Below are 22,656 nucleotides of genomic sequence, written 5' to 3' on the forward strand. Positions count from 1 at the left end.
ACAGATTTCTCCTGAGGTTGCTTCTACTTTGCAGAACTTCCTGGAATGACCAAGTGTCCTTCAAGCGGCTTAATCAGTAGTGGGTTTTCCTGGTTCTGTCCGGTTCTTGCGAACCGGTAGCAAAAGCAGTGGGAGGCTCCGCCCACCCGCCCAGACGTCATAATGGACGATCTGAGCATGCGCAGAAGCGCAAGCGAAGCGAGCGTGCACACACGCTTCCATTGCGAACCGGTAGTAAAGGTAAGTAGAACCCACCCCTTGGCTTAATCCTATGTACTGGTAGTCCTCGACTTACAATAGTTTTCTTAGTGACCGTTTGAACTTACAACAGCACTGAAAAAAATGACACATGATCATTTTTCACACTTATGACCGTTGCAGCATCCCCATGGTCACGTGATATATATTCATATGCTTGACAACTGACTCACATTTATGACCCGGAGTCGTGTGATCCCCTTTTATGACCTTCTGACAAGCAAAGTCAATGGGGAAACCAGATTCATTTAATAACCACGTTTCTAATTTAACAACTGCAGTGATTCTATTAACAAATGTGGTGAGAAATGTGTAAAATGGGGCAAATCTCGATTAACAAATTTCTCAATAACATAAATTTTGGGCTCAATTGTGATCGTAATTTAAGGACAACCTGTATTGTAGGGTAAATTCCCTATTCTAAAATGAAATTACTGCACTAAACTGTAATCTGTGTTAAATTCCACAAATTTGCAAAATTAGCCTTAGTTATTCCTTTCTCCTGTTGCTTTACATATTTAAGTCTCCTTTAAATTCAGGGTTGTTGGGTTTTTTTTTTTTTTGTTTCCACGCAATTTGTCATCTTGCCATCTCTACTCTTCTTTTTGTTTCCTGTCATTTGTAAGGTCTTGTTTAAATCTTTTAAATAATTGTCAGCTGCTCAGAGTTGTTTTGAGTTGTGCAGCATACATAATTATTTATTCTATTTGTAAACCACTGAATCAATAAGGAATCTCAGCGAGTTTCAGCAGTCCAATAAAAACAAACAATTAGAACATCCACAATAAGCAACCTTGATAAACAGTTTGTTGAAAATGGATAAAAATGAACTGTTGATATTGGGATTTATTGAATAAAAAGGTTATTTGAGGGAGGAAGGGAACTACGATATGTAATATGGGAGAATGGAGATGATAATTATTAAGTTTCAGTTTGCTGCAAAGAATACCAGAAGTCATTTCTTTAAATATCTTTTTCTTGCTTTTTTGTTACTGATTTTCTTTTACCCTTTTATAATATTTTTCTATTCTATTTCTTCTTCTATCTTTGCAAAATATTCCTCTAAGAAAAACTACTTTTAAAAACTCCACAGTACTGTAAGCATTTTAAAATCCAAATTGTAAATGATATAGGACGATGTTTGAAAGTTGAGTCATGTCAACTGGACTTATTTTCTTATTGGTTTGAGATGTTTTGCTGCTCGTTTTTTGGACTACTAGATTAGGGTATTGAAGGAAAATTTGTTTAAGATTTTGAGCATGCTGGTTTTTTTACTTCTGTTTATGTTTATATACTATGTTGTCATAGTATTGGTATGTTTATTGTTTATTTTTTATTTCAAATCCAGTGTTATCTCCACTGTGCAAGTTAGGTGGGTATACAAATAACCCAATGGTGGGTTTCAAAATTTTTTACTACTGGTTCTGTGGGCGTGGCTTGGTGGGCATGGCAGGGGAAGGATACTGTAAAATCTCCATTCCCACCCCACTCCAGGGGAAGGATACTGCAAAATCCCCATTTCCTCCCGATCAGCTGGGACTTGAGAGGCAGAGAATAGATGGGGGTGGGGCCAGTCAGAATTTTTACTACTAGTTCTCCAAACTACTCAAAATTTCCGCTACCGGTTCTCCAGAACTGGTCAGAACCTGCTGAAACCCAACTCTGAAATAACCCAAAGATCCCTTGCCATTATCGGTTCAGCTAACTTGTTTCCATTTAACTTTACGATATTGTTTAACAACAAAGGATGGAATATACTTATGGACAGAACAGACGAATGATAAAATATGGTTGAAGCCGAGAAAGGAGAGTTGTGTTCATGTGATCCTAAATTGGCTCTCCATTTGCAAATGATGGTTTCCGGAAACATCATTAATTCTGATTCCCACATAATAGTAAACCATGATTTGATATTTTGGGTATCGGCATATCTTGAATCAAACCAGTTAATCCATTGTGGCATGAGGTTGTGGCAACGTGATCCCCAAGCTGCAGTTTTGTAGTTGCAGAATTGTGTTATCCCAAAATTTCAGGATCTTCATTGGTATCAGGAGGAGTTTTATGAGCCCATCTGCCAAACCAATTTGTCTTTTCTAAGGCTTTTAGGAACTTAATATTGGGCATTGGACCAGAGTTTTGAGTGAGTTCACCTCTAGGAAGCAAAGTAGAATATTTTGATTAGAATCTTCCATTGCAAAATTACCTGCGGTTTTGTTATGAACCGTTTTTCCTTTTTGGTTTGTTTGTAATTTATTTGTCTTAGTGGTTAAACAGCCATAAAAATGGAATAAATGAATTAAATAGCGCTTTTTCATAAATGTTCCACAGAAATGGGAGGTTCCACTCCAACCAAAACAACTGTTACGTTAGAATTATAATATTTATAATAGGCTTTACATTGAAGAGAAGCTTCAACTTTTTCTGCTATCCAAGGGGTGGGTGGGAATTGTGGCTCACATACGTATATGCACACAGCAGTTGTGTCCTTCTTGCAAGTTCATCACCGCCATTTGGTACACCCTTCAATGTCCTCACATCATAGCTTAACATTTTCTGTGAGCCTGAATCACGACTCCCACAAGGTGCTGGGTCAGCTTTTTCAAACCGTTCTCTAGTAATTTCCTATGCCACTGCAGGAACATTAAGAGCCTTGTGGTTATGGCCATTTCCATCTCCTAGAGATACTGCGGAGAACCGCAGTTTGGGGTTGAATTTTCATGGGAATGGGAATTTGGGAGTGGCAGAATGTGACAGTGATTTAACTATTCAGGAAATTTTGCTGACACCGCTGCATAGGATACAATATAGTTTAAATACTGGTTGTCATAAGTCAGCGCTAACTCTGACAGAGCACCATTTTCTAGCATGACAGCAGTTGGTTTTACTATCTGGAAAATAACAGAAGATATAATTGGTAGGGTGGGGAAAAGAGAAGAGAGAAGAGAAGAGAATCTGTGCTTTGGGTTTTTACCCTCATTCCCTACCATGACACGTCTAAAAAAAGATCTGACTTGAACCCAAGCCTTCAGCACCACACCAGTAATCCAGTAATAAGCATCATGTTTTGAGAATTCCTCTCTCCTCTATATTTTAGTTGGCTTTTTTTTTTTTTTTTTTGCAGTTAACCGAGGGGAAAAAGTACACCTCTCAGCTCTTTCGAACAGTCGACCCACAGTATCGACAAATAGTTTAGGGCAGGGGTGTCAAACTTGATTTCATTGAGGGCCGCATCAGGGTTGTGTTTGACCTCGGGGGGGGCATGGCCATCTTGAAGTCACTCGTGTCAGGGGCGCCTCTGGTGGCCCAAGCGCTCTGCCAGCGAAAACAGGCTCTCGAGCTCCGTTGCGATGGCCTCCTGAAGCCTGTCATGCCCCTGTCGTAGTCTAAATCCGAAGGGGAAGAGGAATGGCTGACAGAGAGTGAGAGAGTGGATCCGTTGGCTGTGGAAAAAACTGGGGAAGAGCAAAGTCAGGCTGGGCAGAGCAGGGGAGAGGTAGAACAAGGGAGAGGGGTTCAGATGAAGACCAAGGCCCACCCCCTCCTCATCCTAGGCAGCGCAGGGAGGAACGGAGAAAAGGGACCCGATCCTCTTTAGAAGGCACAGGTTCTGATGGAGTTTAAAAGTAGAGGCAAATGTTCCTGACGTTTGTCAGGAACAAATGCTGAGTTTATCTGGTGTTTCTTGGACTCCTGGCATCCTCCCAACTGGTTTGATTTATTGCCGTGCTACTTTACTTGTGGAATTACTTATTTTGCTTGCCCTGCCAGATTAATTACCTTGTCTTGTCTTTGGATTTTTTGTTAGAAGTTTTCCGCTTACAACATTTGGGAGTGAAGTATTGCCACCCAAAGACTATTACAGGTTGGTGGAAGAGCTCTCTCTCCAGGCCGGAGAGTTGAAAGGGACATTGGGGGCACAGTTGGTGATAATAAAGGGACTCATATCGGTTCTCTGGTTGTGTTGCCATTGTGTCACGCCCTGGGTCATCACAGAACCCCATGCCTGCAAAAATAGAGCTCCGTTTTTGCTGGAAGAGGCACTGTGGGCCAGTCCTTTGCTGTTTCCAGGGTGGCCCTGCAGGCCAGATCTAAGCATTTTGCGGGCCGGATCCAGCCCCTGTGTCGAGCTTCGTTGTTATCTCCAAATAAATGAATTTCCAAACGCCTGATCTTTGAGGAATTTTTTCTCTTTATTGAGCATAATGAACTGACCCTGACTCAGTGCGCAGTTAGCACTGAACTTTGGCCCCCCAAAAACCTCTCTTTCCGGTTCCCAATTCTCTGCGTCTCATTGGCCATCTTCCAAGTCACTCGTGTCATCCCATCTCCGTCAGTTCACAGGAATGTCCCCCCCTCCCATCCCATCTCCGTGGAGACAGTTCTTCAGGGGAATTAAGTAGGTGAAAGTTCAAGCCTCTCCTCTCCGTCCTTATGGCAGCTTGGAAGCTGACACCCTGGGCCTTGGGTTTGACACCCCTGGTTTAGGGTCTTCTTTTTGCTGTCTCTGGACCAAGAATGAAAATGAGCAGCTCAGAATCAGCTGAATATGTTTGGTTGTTGTTCAGTCTCTGAGTCATGCCCAGGGCCTCCTGTCCTCCACTGTTTCCCAGATGCCTAGGGAGATTCTCAGTTACCCAGGTCGTGGTTGTCCCAAAAGTGGTTTTTCAAAAGGCAACTGGACTTCCTTGTTTTTTCCTTGAAGACATTTCGCTTCTCATCCAAGAAGCTTCTTCAGCTCTCTTCAGTTCTTCTCCAGAGCTGAAGAAGCTTCTTGGATGAGAAGCGAAATGTCTTCAAGGAAAAAACAAAGTCCAGTTGCCTTTTTAAAAAGTAGTTTTGTGACCACTGTCTCCCAGATGTTCCAAAGGTGCTTTTTCCAAAGACAACTGGACTTTGTTTGTTTGGTTTTTTATTTATTTATTTATTTATTTATTTATTTATTTATTTATTTATTTATTTATTTTGTTTGTCAAAATAAATAAATGTACAAGATTACAAGTATAGGTATGAATATAAACATAAACATAAATCTTATAAACATAAACATAAAACTTAACTTTCGGGCCAAAATTTATATATATTTTTAAATGTTTTTTAATATTTGTATTCTATGTTTTTTATCTTGGCTGTACACCGCCCTGAGTCCTCAGGGAGAAGGGCGGTATATAAATTGGAAATTAAATTAAAATTAAATTAAATTAAACAAAGGAAGTTAATACTTCCTTTCTTTGAAGACATACTTCCTTTTTCTTTGAAGACATTCTGCTTCTTATTCAAGAAACTTCTTCAGGTCTCTTCAAGAACTAAAGGCGATCGCGCGCAAAGCGCGTGCGCAATGCGAACCGGTGGTAAAATTGATTAGAACCCACCACTGATCAGAGAGTGTTAATATAAGGCAACTGGCAGTTGGAACAGAGGGGGAGGGGGAGTAGTCTGTCCCACAGGCCAGATGAGTCACGCGCTGGCTACACCCATGCCTGGTTTAGCAAAGGGGTAGCTATCAGAGCATGTTAATATAAGGCAAATGGCAGTTGGGACAGAGTTCTTTTCAGGTGGGGAGGGGGAGTAGAACATCTAACTCTTTAGCGTCAGAGGGTGTCAATATAATACTGTATATGAAATACTAATGATCTGATGGTCATTTCGAAAAATCCTTTCTTAGCGAGCACCTAGAAGCCAAGAGGAACATACGTGCCAAATTTCAAGTTTGTAGGCTTTACAGTTTTGGAGATTTCATGATGAGTGAGTGGTATTTGGCTTTTATACAGTATATATAGATATGCATAACTATATGCATATAATTATTTACTTTTGTAAGGGGTGCGAAAATATATCAGAAGCGTTTTAGGGGTGCGGGGTATAGAAAAGTTTGGGAACCCCTGCTCTAGGAGAATATGTTTGGAGTTGCGCTAAAATGGAATATGGGTTTGATAGACCACAGTCGTAGTAATGGTCCTGCATTATCTTGGACAAAGCAAGAGATCAATGAAAGATCCTTTGAACCAGTAAAGCATCCTTTGGGTGATGCATGCAGCCTGTTCTTTCTGGGACCATATGAATCATCATAGCTTTTTGAGATTGTGGTATGGAATGACATGTCCGTGGTACTACCATGAGGTAGTATCAAAATCAGCAACTGGAATATTGTGATTTAAACCCTGCTCATTTTGAACATTCTTGGAGGATATGTTAGGTGGCATATTTCATTGCTCCATCCAGACCTTACTGTTCTTTCTATTTTATTATGCTATTTTATACTGGTTTTTAGTGCCGCATGCCACTCAGCATCACTAGAGAGAGAGAGATCATCTTCCTAATAACAAATAAACCGTTCAGATTTTGAACTCATCCTGCAGTAGTAATCCATCTGTCAGTTATCCTATCATCCAAGTCAGTTAGGACAAAGAAGTGGGTGGACCAGCAGAAACACAATTAAATGTATCCAATAATTTCAGTTATAATTAAATGAACGTAATTCAACCACTCGGATGCTTGATTCAACACTGTTGGGTTAGACTGAAAAAGCTGATAACCCTGAATCACTTAAAAGGTTCAACCCAGTGATGAAATTCAGCCGGTTCTATCCGGATCGCGCAATCCGCCCGGATGTCATCACTTTCTGTTTTTGACCCTCTGCGCGCACGAGCACTCACATTTGTGAACCAGTAGTGAAGGTAACTGAATGGTGCAATGTATTAAGTCTGCTGAAGTAGGAAGTAACATTCTGTTCGTTGATTGATTAAAGTAACATTCTGTTCGTTGATTGGTTAAGCTGCCTTACAGCTGGCTAGATAAGAGCTGTCAGGCAGAGTTCCAAGCAGTTTCAGTTATAGCTGTGGCAGTTAGCACAGCTGTTGTTAATAAACGGTTAATTACATGATCTTCGCATTGTCCATCGTCATTGATTAAGCCAATACAGTTCAAATTCCACCCCTGGTTCAACCATTGAGTGAAGATTTGAACCTTATCTCCTCAATCTCAATCCAAAACCATAATCGTGATTTTGCAATATTGTACAAGAAGTCTGTGGACATTCTCAGTCATCCAAGTCATGGTTATCCCAAAGGTGCTTTTTCGAGAGACAACTGGACTTTCTGGTTTTTCTTTGAAACGTTTTGCTTCTTATCCAAGAAGCTTCTTCAGCTCTGGAGAAGAACTGAAGAGAGCTGAAGAAGCTTCTTGGATGAGAAGAGAAATGTCTTCAAAGAAAATCCAGACAGTCCAGTGGCCTCTTGGAAAAAGCACTTTTGCGATTGAACAAGAAGGGATTTGGATGCTGAGTAGGACTTTCTGTTAATCTCTGCTACTACAACTGAGATGTCAGTAAACGTGATTGTTGAACATCTGCAACACTCCCAACGAAACAAATCTAAAATATGGGGTCCTTGGTTGTTTATTTGTAGATGTCTCATTACCCAACTAGGTAACCCCCAAAGATGCTTTTTCAGGAGGCATCTGCACTTTCCTGTTTTTTTCTTTGAAGACGTTTCACTTCTCCTATAAATCCTTCCATTCCCTACTGTCCTGTCAGAGCTGAAGAAGCTTCTTTAATGAGAAGCAAAATGTCTTCAAAGAAAAAACAAGAAAGTTCAGTTGCCTCCTGAAAAAGCACCTTTGGGACAATGACCTGGATGACTGAGCATCTCTAAAAGGTAAAGGTAAAAGTTCCCCTCGCACATATGTGCTAGTCGTTCCCGACTCTAGGGGGCGGTGCTCATCTCCGTTTCAAAGCCGAAGAGCCAGCGCTGTCCAAAGACGTCTCCATGGTCACGTGGCCAGCATGACTAAACGCCAAAGGTGCATGGAACGCTGTTACCTTCCCACCGAAGGTGGTCCCTATTTTTCTACTTGCATTTTTTACGTGCTTTCGAACTGCTAGGTTGGCAGAAGCTTGGGCAAGTAAAGGGAGCTTACCCCATTATGGGGCACTAGGGATTCGAACCACTGAACTGCCAACCTTTCGATCGACAAGCTTCCCTTCCTTTCTAGCACTGATGATGTTACCTAGTTGAGTAATGAAACATCTGCAAGAAAACAACCAAGTTCTGAGAGCACCATACGACAACTTTGAGCTGCAAATATTCTCTTCTGTTGGTATAAATGTTAAGAGTTTGCTTTGGGGGTGAGGAGAGAATAATTATCTTGATTCATCTGATGGAAGAAATCCATCCAGGATCATTTAGAATCTACACTTAGTACAGTACAAAAACATTTTCAGAAGTCCCTCCAGTTTTACCTCAGCGTTACATTTATTGGGGCTTTTGTGGTTATATATCTTGGAAATATTGCAAGAAGCAGTCCCTGTGCACATTGATTTTTTTACTGCTATTTACGATGCTTCTTGCATGTTGCTTTTTTTCCATTCTTGCCATGCTAAATCATTCCTATCAGAAGCCAGGGCACGTTCTGGAAAGCAATTAATGTCATCTTTTTCTTGTTCTGCATGTGATCTTACCTGTAGTGGCAACAGAGAATCAGCCCGGGATGAATGGCATAGATAGGGATTTTATAGTTCAATAATCAGGGCTGATAATTGTGTCACCACAGGGGAGGAAATGAAAGCTAAAAAAAAAAAAAAAATGTGACTGCAGCTGTTAAATGCTAAAGCGATCTTGGGGATCTTTAGACCAAAAGAAGTTAGGGATGAGCAGTATAAATCTTTATTTTGGATGTGCCAAAATAGTGGTTTTAATAGCCACCACTGTTTTTACGCAGTTTGTTTATTTGAATTTATTTGTTTGGATTCGTCAGCAGCCTGACTCCATTGACTACAGTTTATGACGTTAACACACATGTACCTATGAATATCCCTACATCCCTGCGCATACATGTTTTTCATGTGCACAGTTTGCATGCACAGGTTCCCGTATGTATATGAGCCAGTGGTGAAATCTAAAATTTGCTACTACCGGTTCTGTGGGTGTGGCTTGGAGGGGGGTAGTGTGATTGGGTGGGCGTGGCCAACTTTTTTTTTTTTCTTTTAAAGCCATTTTTTCTACAACCTCTTCGGTCAAAAAAAATATAAAGAATAAAAAAATGCTTTTAAAAGCCTCTGACGATCCCAACTGAGTTGCCTGATCGGCAGAGGCTTTTAAAAGAAAAAAAGCCTCTGCCGATCAGGCAACTCAGCTGGGATTATCAGAGGCTTTTAAAAGCATTTTTTCTACAACCTCTTCTACAACCTCCCAGCTGAGCCACGCGATCATCAGAGGCTTTTTTTTTACTTTTAAAAGCATTTTTTCGGCCGAAGAGGTTGTAGAAAAAAATGCTTTTAAAAATTAAAAAAAAAGCCTCTGATGATCGCGTGACTCAGCTGGACGGGGGGGCAGGGATTTTTGCTACCAGTTCTCCGAACCACCCGCCTCCATCGCTACCGGATCGGGCGATCCAGTCCGAACCGGGAGCATTTCACCCCTGATATAAGCAGCATGCAAACATTTTTCCATAGCAAATTGCAATTTTATATGTAAAGATACATATGTTCGGGTGAATATACTATGTAGGAAATAAATAACTAAATTTAAGACAGATACAGGTAATCATCGACTTAACAACAGTTCGTTTAGTGACTGTTTGAATTTACAACAAGATCACAAAAAGCGACTTACGACCATTTTTCACACTTATGACAGTTGCGGCATCCCCATGGTCGCATGTTCAAAATTTGAATGCTTGACAACTGGTTTGTATTTATGACAGTTGCAGTGTCTTAGGGGCATGTGATCCCCTATTGGGACCTTTTGACAAGCAAAGCCAATGGGGAAGCCAGATTCACTTAACAACCGTGTTACTAATTTAACAACCTTCCTATCTTTTCATAAGGGCCTAAAGATTGGCTCTGCCAATCAGCTTGGAGCCCCAGTGGGGGAACAGCAAAATGGAGGCGGTTGATTGAGTAATAACAGATCCCACCTCCCGCACACGCCCTCCCCCACTGCCCTCCCTATGTATCCTCAGTTTTAATCTCTGATTTTAACTTTTTTATGTTTTAACTGTATATGTAAAACTGTAAGCCGCCCAGAGTTAGCCTATGATAAGATGGGCGGCCACAAACAAGCAAACGAACAATTGCAGTGATTCATTTAATAACTGTGGCAAGAAAGATCATAAAATGAGGCAAAATTCACTTCATAAACATCTCACTTAGCAACAGAAATTTGGAGCTCAATTGTGGTCGTAAATTGAGGACTACCTGTACATTTATGTGCACGTTTTGTACATGTTTAAAAGTGGGGACACAGCAGCGCACATACGCCACACCTGCCATTTTGGATTTTGCCTATTTTACTGAGGAGAGCAGAAATTCTTCTTCTTCTTAATGCCTGCCTAATGCATTTCGCCTAAATCACGAGGAGATTGTGTATTTTCCTCGGCTCTTCTCTTTTAGCCTAGATTAGATGTCTCTATTTTCTTATGTTCTCCAAGTAACTTTTTTTTTTCATTTCAAAAATAGAACATGAAACACTGCAGTAATACTGTATTTTTTAAAAAAATAATGTGAAGCATATAAATAGACATTTTCACGTATATGTGTGAAATTAAGGGGGAAAATGTAGTGTGGATATATTATTTGGCCAACACAACTAATCCAATAGGAATGCATTATTTTATTGTCATTGCAACATGGCGTATGTTCTGTCCCCATCTCACACACGCACACAAACAGACAGCCGCGGGTTAAATAAACTGGCAGACAACCAATTCTTCCGATAAGAAGCTTGGCAGCAACCCAGTAGCTGCTTGCCAAGAACTTTACTCAATAAACAAAATACACACAGTCAAGAATTGTCCAGTTCGTAAAATAAATCCAAGGCCGATAATGTTGTTTCCAAGGATGCAATGTGACTCGATAGTAGTTAGTTTTGTCCATCACAGAGTCTGAATGGCCACCTCACCCCCTTTTATACCCTGTGGGGTGTGGTCCAGTGACTCAGCTTAATCTCTGGCACGCCTTTTCTTCTGTTGCGCGCGCTTATTTCTGCGACGACGATCCAGCCAAGACTCATTTCCCTCATCACTGTCCACCTGTGGCTGCATGGACGTGCTTGGCCCCGGCCCTATCTCTTGCCCTTCGGCGGACACCGAAGGCATTGCCAGAGAGGAGGGTCCTGGAGAGGGAGGCATTGCCAACTCCTCTCCTTCACTCTCGGAGTCCTCTCCTGCCGATGACACAGGCTCAGGTAATGGAGCCACAACAGCGTAAGAGGACAGTCCATATAATAAACCCAATTAAGTGAAGTCTCAAAGAATAGCACTGTGTTGCTATGCGCTGGTTGTCCTTAACAGAACAGAATAACAGAGTTGGAAGGGACCTTGAAGGTCTTCTAGTCCTTCCCCCTGCTCAAGCAGGAAACTGTATAGAGTGGTTCTCAACCTGTGGCCCACAGACCTCTGAGGTGGGCCACAATGTCATCACACGGGCCCCACGAAGTATGGAAGAAATGTGATGATTTAAGTCTTGAGTTAAGTCTTGGGGGACCGGGGTCCGTGGCCCCAAAAGATATTTAAACAGGGTCCATGGTGAAGAAAATGCTCTACACTGTTTCAGACCTACGGTTGTCCAATCCCTTCTTAAAAACCTCCAGTATTGGAGCACCCACAGCTTCTGGAGGCAAATCTTTCCACTGATTAATTCTTTTGTCAGGAAATTTCCTGCCTTGTTTGTTCTGGAACCAGGTAGATCAATTTTACCAGCTTTTGAAATGTGATTTGTTGGCTTTTTTTTAACTGCCTTTTTTGCTCTGGTTCCAAATAGCAGCACATTCATGTAACATGGGTTAAATTATTTAACTTACAAGTTAGGCGTGACCCATTTCATTTAAGGAAGATTTACTCCCAAGTTAAGAATCCTTGGATTGGATTCCTACTCCTTTTATTCAGGCCCCAGAGAAATGCCATTTATATATATATATATTGGTATATATATATATAATATATATATATATATTGGTCCAGACTGGTCTAGCAAGAGTAATCCTACCTCCATTCCAATAATGGACTTTGCTTGGTGAAATAAAGACCAGCAGAAAAACCACTGAACTTCAAAGTAGGTACTCAAGCTTTGGCTATAAATCCCCAAAGATGGATAACATCCTACTGAGTGTTTTAGTGGTTTCCTAGTCGGTGCCATTGTGAAATCATCCTGAAAATGCAGGTTAGCAGGGGAGCTGTGCTGCAGTAGCACAAGATTTGTAGCTTGGGGTCCACAAAGACAGACATAAAATACTCTTTCCGAAGCTTTAATATTTTAAAAGTTTTTTTTTTGTTAGGTTTTTTTGTGATAGCTATAAAATTCAACCTACAGGAGCCTGAGTTAAAAAAAAAAAAGAAGAAGAAGAAATGCTTCCATTGATTCTCTGACTGGAGTGCTCTTCATACCTTGAGAAGAGTACCGAATGGCGACTTTGTGCAAAGAATGAGTTGCTTAGCAAAAGCAACATCACAGTTTGGGCAAAATGAAGTAAATCTATGGATAAAGTCCCAGTTGCCAAACAGAACAGCTTTTGAGGATATAGAAGTAGGACCAGAAGTGGTATTCAGCCAGTTCAGACCGGTTTGCCTGAACCGGTAGCAGAAATCACGGATGGGCCCTGCTCACCTGCCCCGGCTCTATGCCATCCTATTTAGGTACATGTTTGAGGCCGGGCACATGCATGGTGTGCATGCCAGCAGAGCATATGCACGGAAGGCCGGGCGCATGCATGGATGCGCACGTGCTCACATTTGTGAACCAGTAGGGAAAGTAAGTGAATACCACCTCTGAGTAGATCAGAAGAGAGTAGTGTTGTGGCTGAGTGGTGAAGAGGCTCATCTCCCATTGGGAAGGTTGAGAGTTCAATCCTAAGTAGCCGCAGATGTTTCTCTCCTAGGACACAAAGAAAAAATATATGCTGTGAACTCTACATAGGTGTCAGGAAGGGCATCCGACCAGTAAACTCTCATCTCCATTCAATCACCCTGACTCTACTCCAAATTAAGGGATGACAGGGTCGTAAAAAAGGGAGTTTTTAGAAGTAGGGCAGAAGTGAAAAGGGGACACATAATTATACTATCTTAGCTCCGAAGCTTTCTAATTGCTCAAAAAAGGAAACTGATTCCATGTCTTCTTTTCTTCTGCGTGCCTATCTGCATTCTTACTAATAACTTCAGAGATTCTAACTCTAAATTTTTCATCCCAACATCAACTTAGTGGCATCACTTAGAACGGATTGGCAAACAAAAATCACAAGGCGTGCACAAGCCTTTCTTATTTTGAAAAACTAATGGTGTGCATTTCTCTCAAAATGATCCTTCAAGGCAAAAATCAAGAAATGGGAGTCATTTGTTTTTTGTTAGTTGTGAAGTCATTGCGACCCCATGGACAACATTCCTCCAGGCCTTCCTGTTCTCTACCATCCCCTGGAGACCATTTAAGCTTACGCTGACTGCTTCAGTGACTCCATCCAGCTACCTCGTTCTCTATTGTCCCCTTCTTCTTTTGCCCTCAATCTTTCCCAGGATTAGGCTCTTCTCCAGTGAGTCCTTCCTTCTCATTAGGTGGCCAAAGTATTTGAGTTTCATCTTCAGGATCTGGCCTTCTAAAGAGCAGTCAGGGTTGATCTCCTCTAGGACTGACCGGTTTGATCGCCTTGCAGTCCAAGGGACTCGCAGGAGTCTTCTCCAGCACCATAGTTCAAAGAACTCAATTTTTTGGCACCCAGCCTTCCTTATGGTCCAACTTTCACATTGTGCTTGGTTGCAGTCAGCAACAGAATCTTGAGAGCTGGTCAAAGGTCCTCTCTACTCCAACTTATACCTAACAAAATCAAGACATAGTTATTTTGACTTTCTTTCCTACACTTCCTACTTTCTCAGGACTAAGATATCTTTTCCATAACAGCTCTACAACCTCCTGACCTTCCATCACACATAGAAAGGTCTTCCTTACTCCTCTTTTTATTATCACAAAGGTCATGTCAAGCTTATGTCAACCACTTAGCATTGGAGGCTGAGTTGAGAAGATGGTCAAACCAAACCAATCGTGACTATGTCAAAAAAGCTAAGCAGGGACAGACTTGGTTGGCATTTGAATGGGAGACAACCATGAAACCCATTACTGTAGAAGCCTCAAACTATGACAGTGTCAAATCATTTCTAGTTTTTCACAAAAACATAACACATTCAGGTGTGTGTAAGCAAAATGAATTCAGAGGTCCTTGGTGCTCCCTGAAGTTGGTTGTTTTCTTGCAGAGGTTTCATTACCCAAACTAGGTAACGTCATCAGTGCTAATAGGCAGTGGGGTTTGCTCTCAGTTTATATCCTAATGGCTTGCCCTGTGATTGTTGGTGGGAGTAGTCTTTGGTTGGGCTGCTTACAGTGGTGGGATTCAGCCGGTTCATGCGCAGATGACAGTGCGTGCACAGACAATGGTGTGCACTCGAGCGAAGCAAGCGCGCACCCGCGGCGTGTGCACATCAGCGAACCGGTAGGAAAGGTAAGTACATTTCACCCCTGACCTAAACTATTAGGGGAGCTGTCTATGGAGATTGTCAGTCATCTAAGTCACGGGTGTGCAAAAGGCAACTTGACTTCCTTGGTTTTTTTCCTTCAAAACGTTTTGCTTCTCATCCACGAAGCTTCTTATATTAAAATATTTGGGGCTAGCATTGTTGTTGTTGTTGTTGTTAGTTGCAAAGTCATGTCAGACCCATCGCGACCCCATGGATAACATTCCTCCAGGCCTTCCTGTCCTCTACCATCCTCTGGAGTCCATTTAAGCTCACGCTGACTGCTTCAGTGACTCTATCCAACCATCTCGTTCTCTGTCGTCCCCTTCTTCTTTTGCCCTCAATCATTCCCAGCATTAGGCTCTTCTCCAGTCAGAACTTCCTTCTCATTGGGTGGCCAAAACATTTGAGTTTCCTCTTCAGGATCTGGCCTTCTAAAGAGCAGTCAGAGTTGATCTCCTCTAGGACTGACCGGTTTGATCGCCTTGCAGTCCAAGGGACTCGCAGGAGTCTTCTCCAGCACCATAGTTCAAAGGTCTCAATTTTTTGGCCCAGCCTTTCTTATGGTCCTGGGGCTAGCATGGAGTTTTGTAATTCACATAGGTTCTGGTTGCTATGAATTCCAAGGGATTGGAGAAAGAAAAAACAAGAAAGTCCAGTTGCCTCCTGAAAAAACACCTTTGGGTTCCAAGGGATTCTACCATCATAGAGATGTTTGCCTGAACCACTGTTTTGCTCTGCGGCCATTGTACTTCAGATCTATGGACGTTGTGCCTCAACACAGCCTCTGAATTCTTCCAATCAAGGCCCACAGAAGTCTTGACAGCATTTTCCTTCACACACCTAGTCTCCATTTCTGCCTTATGTCTTGAAATGATGAAAAGATTGGCATTATCGGACACTTGGGAGTTGCCAGGACATGGTGATAGTTGTCTTGGAATGTTGTGTCACACAGAGCTGTCATATTAAATTATTAGCTTCTTCCTATATACCTCTTGGCCTCATAGGAACTCACTCGTGTCTCAAGTAGGAAACAACTGAAACATGGCAATGATTGATTACAAGGCTGCATCTCGACTTCACTGCTTGGTGTCAAGATTTCACCAAAGGTTAAAAGGTTGTGAAAACATGTGGTGCTCTGTTCCAAAATCTCAGCAGGGTTGTCTTCCCACAAAGCCAAAGTATATTTGCTGCTTTTTTTTTTTTTTTTTTGTCTACCTAACTTGTCTCTCTGTCAGTCACAGAAAGACTCGTTGAGAATTATTGCCTGACGTGACATAAAATTTAATTGTGTTCTGAAAACAAATATCCTGTGCATACAGATCTGTAGGCAGTGTTGATGTGATATCATGATACATGAAACGTGTCAGCATGATCAGCTGGATAACCAGAAATTTCTAAAGAGACTGTTTTAACTATTCATTGTTGGTTTGGGGAGCAAATACATTATAACCCTGCTGCTTAATTCTCTGAGCTCATTTCAAAAACACATGGTGAAAATAAGGATTAACTCCATAATGTTTATTCACTGTGGTTGATAATATTTGCAAGGGAGGAAGCAACCTTGATAATGAGGCTAAAATCTGTTTATTGACCGGTTATTAGATTTCTACACCCATTAAATGGTAGCACCAAACTGATCTGATCTCAAAAAGCTAAACACACTCGATTTTGTTTAGTGCTTGCATGGAAGATACTAGAAAAGATATAGACTTATTGGCTAAATTGGGAAGTCCCCCCCCCAAAAAATAAATGATACATTGGCAAATTACTTCCATAAACATGGAATTGTCCAGGAACAGGAGTTTCATTCAAATACTTTACTTGATATTCCTATATACCATGTTTCTCTGAAAATAAGACCCAACCAGAAAATAAGCCCTAGCCGTATTTCCCCCCCAAATAAGACCTAGCCGGAAAATAAGTTCTGATGCATCTTTTTGAGCCAAAATTATTATAAGACCCGGGCTTATTTTCAGAGAAACACAGTAGCTGTTCCTATGTGAATCTCCCCATTCCCATTTTATCTTCACAACACCAAATATGTCAAGTTGTCTGGAGTCACATTTGGCCTACATCCTTTATGGCATCAGTTATAATAATAGAATCTATATATATAAAAGCAAAATACCACTCATGCATCATCACAAAATCTCCAGAACCGTAAAGCCCACAAACTTGAAATTTGCCACGTATATTCGTCTTGGCTTCTAGGTGCTCACTAAAAAAGAATTTTTTGAAATGACCATCAGAGCATTAGTATTTCCTATATTACTATTAACATGCTCTGATGCTAAGGAGTTCTACTCCCCCTCCCCACCTGAAAAGAAATCTGTTCCAAATGTAAAACACAAGCAGAGGAGAGGAGTTTCAGTTTCAATTTTACTTTCACAGCAGCAAGCAGCTTTATTAAAGAACAGTTGAGCTAAGCCATGCCTAGGCTCCTTCCTGTCTCCTTCTTCCTCACACAGCAAATACTGTTTCCCTTTCCAAACAGCCCTCTGATGCTAAGGAGTTCTACTCCCCCTCCCCACCTGAAAAGAAATCTGTTCCAAATGCAAAACACAAGCAGAGGAGAGGAGTTTCAGTTTAACTTTCACAGTAGCAAGCAGGGGATAGGAGAGGGAAGGTTTCTGTGGGGCATGCCTGAGGGAGAGAAGGGGGATAGGATAGGATAGGATAGGATAGGATAGGATAGGATAGGATAGGATAGGATAGGATAGGCTTCTGTGGGGTAAGGCTGATGGAGAGAAGGGGAGAGGAGAGGCCGATCGTAACTACTCATTAATTTTCAAGCTGTAAGTGTCGATTTATCAAGCCCGATCACATAGTTTCATAGCGGAGCACGGGTATTCAGCTATAATATATATATACTTAACATTTAAAAAACAATATTATCATGTTACTTTTATTTTGAAAACGAAATACATTGTTTTTAAATCAGAAGTATGATATTTAACTTTTCAACCCATATTTTAAAATGGTGAGTATTGTTAATTACTCAGTATTGTTGCACCAGAAAGTAGGAAGGCAACAGATTCTTTTTTTTTAATGAAAATAGTTGAAAAGAAAAATTTGATAATCAAGTCAAGGTCACCTGGGCTAAAATATCAACCATTATATCATACTGAAGTTGTGGCAGACTGTTTGCCTTCTATGAAATTATTATGTTTTGAGGTAATCTTCATTTGGCAACTGCCTTATTTAGCAACTGTTCGCAGTTGCCGCAATAATGAGAAAGCAATTTTATGAACAATCCTCACATTTATGACCTTTGCGGGTATCTATACAAGAAGTCTTTGACTTACATCTGCAATTGAACTCAAAATTTACGTTGCTAAGCAAGATAGTTGTTAAATGAGTTTAGCCCCCATTGTATGACTTTTCTTGTCACAGATGTGAAGTGAATCACCGCACTTGTTAAGTTAGTAACACGGTTGTTAAGTGGCCTCCCACTTGATATTGCTTGTCAGAAGGTTTTAAAAGGTGATCACATGACCCGGGGATATTGCAACTGTCATAAATATGACTCAGTTGCAGTGGTGAAATCTGAACCGGTTTATTACCGGTTCGATGGCTGCACATATGCGCTGTGCGCCAAATATGCGCTGCACGCGCATGAACATTACACACCACACACCAAATGTGAGGTGCCCCCGTACGCAATGCACACCAAAAGGAGGCATGGGGTAAGTAGAACAGCGTGCGGGGAGGTGATCAGCTGTGGCGCGCGATCTTCGGAGCCTTTTTTTTTACCTTTTAAAAGTAATTTTTTACAACCTATTTGGCCAAATAGGTTGTAAAAAAGTGCTTTTAAAAGTAAAAAAAAAAAGGCTCTGACGATTGCACGCCACAGCTGTGATCATCGGAGCCTCTTTTTTTTACTTTTTAAAAGCATTTTTACTACCGGTAGTAAAAAAAATGCCTAAAAAGTTTTTTTAAAAAAAGTTCCAACGATGAGCTGAGCGACGCGCGATCTTCGGAACTTTTAAAAAAAAAACTTTTTAAAGCATTTTTAACTACCGGTTCCAGAGAACCGGTAGTAAAAAAATGCTAAAATAGTTTTTTTTAAAAGTTCCAACTATCGCACATCGCTCAGCTGATCGTCAGAACTTTTTTTTTTTACATTTTTTACTACCGGTTCAGTGAACCAGTAGACTTTTTTACTAGCGGTTTGGGCGAACCAGACCAAACTGGGAGCATTTCACCCCTGCTCAGTTGCCAAATGTCTGAATTTTTATCACATGACCATGATTGGGGATGCTACAATGGAAGTAAGTGTGAAAAGCTGCCATAAACCAGCCGCCACTTTAGTTTTATTTTTCTTCAGAGACCTTTCTTCTAGCCATATCCATCTTCTTAGATTAGGCAGATAAGTTCCCAGTATTGTGTTGTTGTGTATTGTTGTTTTAACCGTTCAGTCACGGCCTACTCTCGGCGACTTGGTAGGCAAGTGATCTCCATGCTACCTTTCCAAGCACAGCTTCTTTCAGTTGTTAGATATTCATCTCGGTATTGTTGTGGCTCCGTTGCCTGAGCCTGGGCTATCGACAGATGCAGACTCTGAGAGTGAGGGAGAGGAGTTGGCAAGGCCTCCCTCTCCAGGACCCTCCTCTCTGGCAATGCCTCCGGAGGACACCGAAGGCCAAGCACGTCCCCGCAGCCACAGGTGGACAGCGATGAAGAAGATAAGTGCTGGCTGGCCCTGTGACAGAGGCACAGGGAGAAGCGTGCACAGCAGAGGGGAAGGCATGCCAGAGATTAGCTGAGTCACTGGACCATACCCCACAGGGTATAAATGTGGGTGTGGTGGCCGGTTCAGTTTGTGATGAGCAAAAACTGGAAATACTCCATGATCTCTGTGTTACTGGACTTTGCCTGCTTTATCGGACTGCATTTGGATTAATCCTTGTATTGTTGACACTCTGCCTGTTTTATCGGAATGCTGGCAGTCTAATCTTTGTTTTGTGTGAGTAAAGTCTGAATTGGCAGCTAGCCACTGGGTTGCTGCCAGCTTTATCTTCAAAGAGTTTTGTCGTGTGGCTTATTAACTCCGGGCCGTCTGTGGGGGTGCATGGGGGTTACGGGGACAGAACAGGTATTAATTTTGATGTTATCAAGCCCGTATTGGTGCCCCTTCTTCTTGTCCCATTAATCAAGTGGAATAAACTAATCAAGGAGAAAAGCAACCTAGAACTAAGGAGAAATTTCCTAACAGCGGGGACAATTAACCAGTGGAACGGCTTGCCTTCAAAAGTTGTGGTTGCTCCATCACTGGATGCTTTTAAGAAGAGACTGGACAGCCATTTGTCTGGAATGATATTGTGTCTCCTGCTTAAGCAGGGGGTTGGACTAGAAGACCTCCAAGGTCCTTTCCAACTATGTTATTCCATTCTGTTCCGAGACCTTCACCTTTCCTGTTCATTCCTAGCATCGTTAACTTCTCCAATAATATTTGCATGTATGACACGGGCAAAGTAAATCAGATGTATCCCAGTACTGTTGTAATTTGCAATTCACCCAACCTTTTTTTCATTAACTTATTTATCTTCCATTCAATCTTCCATAGACTCTAGCTGTATTTTCAGGCACTTGCCCTTTTATTTAAATATTTATTGGTTCTTTTATTTAGATTCAGGTTCTGTTCTTTTAATCGCATTTTGATAGTGTATTTTTGTTGTTGTTGTATGTTTTCCTGCTATGGGATTTCCAGAACAGCTTAGATTTCAGGTTCAATTTATATTGATATGTGGAGTCAGCTAACATGACTTGGTCAGGAGGGAAGCAATAATTTTATAGCTTTTCTACAGTTTCAGCCTTTACTGCCTTTAGAGACTGTTCATGGCCTCAGCAGGGGTGGGATCCTACCGGTTTAACATCCGGTTTGCTGAGCGCGCACTTTGCATGCATGCGCAATTTGCAGAAAATTGAACTGAGAGCAAGGAAAACAGCTGAGGAGCGGCAATCCACTCTGCCGCCCTGATCAGCTGGGCTTCAGAATCAGAAATATAGGTAAGTATAAAGCAGGGGCAGGTGGGCGGGCCCACTTGAAAGAAAGAGAGAACCGGTTCGCTCACGGCTGAAAGTCAGAGCTAACGGTTCGCCTGAACCGGTCTGAACCAGTAGAATCCCACCACTGATCCTCAAAGGAATCAAATTATAATTTTGTCTGGTCTGAAGATCATGTAAGTGAAAAGTTAATGGGCATTAAGAACATCTGACTTTGAATGTGGATAAAGAGAGTCTTGTTTCTTACCTTCTCACTTGTACAACAGGAGGACTGTGTCCAGGCTCTAATGATCCTTGCACAGAAAAGCCTTGCCCAGGAGATATGCAGTGTGTAGGCTACGAAATCAACCAGAGACTCTTCATCTGTCAGTGTCCACCTGGAAAACTTGGAGAATGCTCAGGTACACAATTTGCTCTGCTGCTGCTGTATCTTCTTGGTCAGGTCCAAGGGGGGGCTGCTGGGGATTCGCAGGGGTTTGGGAGACCCTCTAGGTAAGATTCTGTGCAGTTCGAAGAACTCCCAAATTCCACACCTGGATGATCTTGCCCACCCTGCCCCGCCCCTCCCAGGAGTCCCCACGCGGCCCGTTTTGGATACAGGTAAGTTCAGGGCTCGTACGGAGGCTCGGGGAGGGTGAAAAACAGGCCTACTGGAAGTTCAGGAAGGCTGGAAATGGGCTTGTTTCCTGCTTCCGGAGCCTGGAGAGGCCATTTTCGCCCTCCCAGAGGCTTGAGGAAAGCAAAAATGCCCCCCCTGCCGTGGTGCAGGAGGCCGAGTAGGCCACGCCCACCATGGCCACACCCACCCAGCAACCAGCCAGAGAACCCCTTGCTAAAATTTTTGAAGCCCACCTCTGGTCAGGTCTAAAAGTCCTGTCAGTCTTTTCATCTAAACCAAGGATGCCAAACACAAGGCTGGCAGGGCCTCCTGGAAAATGTAGAGGCCGGCCCACATCACTTTGGTCCGGCCCGGCCTACCCAATGCAAAGCGGAAACATGCCAGCAGTTTGGGGAGTGGCGTCAAACTGGCCACACCCACCCAGTCAGCCACAGTCAGTGGCATCAAGCTGGCCACGCCCATCCCGTTGGCCACACCTGCCCAGTTGGCCACGCCCCCCCAGCCTCCTCGAGGTCAACCACAGCCCTGATGCAGCCCTCAATGAAATTGAGTTTGACACCCTTGTTCTAAACCTTGAATTCAACATGTCAGAAAGACTGTGGTGGAATGTAGTCTGGATTCCCAGGAGGGAGGGGCTGCATTCCAGAGAACCAACTGACCGTGAAGTTTAGATAGTTTGGTTGGGAGAAAGAGAGTTAAGACAGCTCCTCCTTAGCAGTTGAGAATATATATTTAATGATGTAAGTAGGGTTTTTTTTTTTCGTTTGGGAAGATTTCTGTGGAGGAAACAGCTCAGAAGTAACTCAAGGTGTCTTTCTTGGTTCTTGGGGCCTTACATCAGTCTTGCCAAACTAAAGCAGCTACTTGAATGACCTCCCTATTGGGAATCCAGATTGCATTCCACCATAATGACCCATTATTTTTCTAAAATGGGGTCTCCAAACTTCGCAACTTTAAGACTTACGGACTTCAAATCCCAGAATTCCTCAGTCAATCAAAAAGGGTGTGGTCGAATATTGCTTTTGTTGTTATGATAAAAATAACAAACAAACAAAAAACTCACCCTACCGCATAATATTTGATTTACAGTCTTGTTCATTCACTACCAACAGATTACTATTGTTTTATGCACAGCAATCATTCTTACTAAGAAAGAAGTGCATCGATCTTTATCAGCATAGAGCAGGGGTGTCAAAACTCAAGGCCCGTGGGCTGGATCCGGCCCGCGGGGTGCTTAGATCTGGCTCGCGGGGCCGCCCTGGAAACAGTGAAGGACCGGCCCC

General features: G+C 42.2%; 1 protein-coding gene across 11 annotated transcripts in view; it reads left to right on the forward strand.

Annotated features, from left to right (window-relative positions):
- FAT3 (FAT atypical cadherin 3) overlaps positions 1-22,656 on the forward strand; it is a 626,029-nt gene that overhangs the window by 548,053 nt on the left and 55,320 nt on the right. For all 11 annotated transcript variants that reach the window (XM_034408488.3, XM_087894589.1, XM_087894591.1 and 8 more), the window contains one exon: positions 21,021-21,155. In XM_034408488.3, the coding sequence (XP_034264379.2) occupies positions 21,021-21,155 (135 nt within the window). The remainder of the gene's footprint in view (positions 1-21,020; positions 21,156-22,656) is intronic.

This window comes from Pantherophis guttatus, chromosome 5 (assembly GCF_059756535.1).
Source record: "Pantherophis guttatus breed Tessera chromosome 5, ASM5975653v1, whole genome shotgun sequence".
NCBI classification, from domain to species: domain Eukaryota; kingdom Metazoa; phylum Chordata; class Lepidosauria; order Squamata; family Colubridae; genus Pantherophis; species Pantherophis guttatus.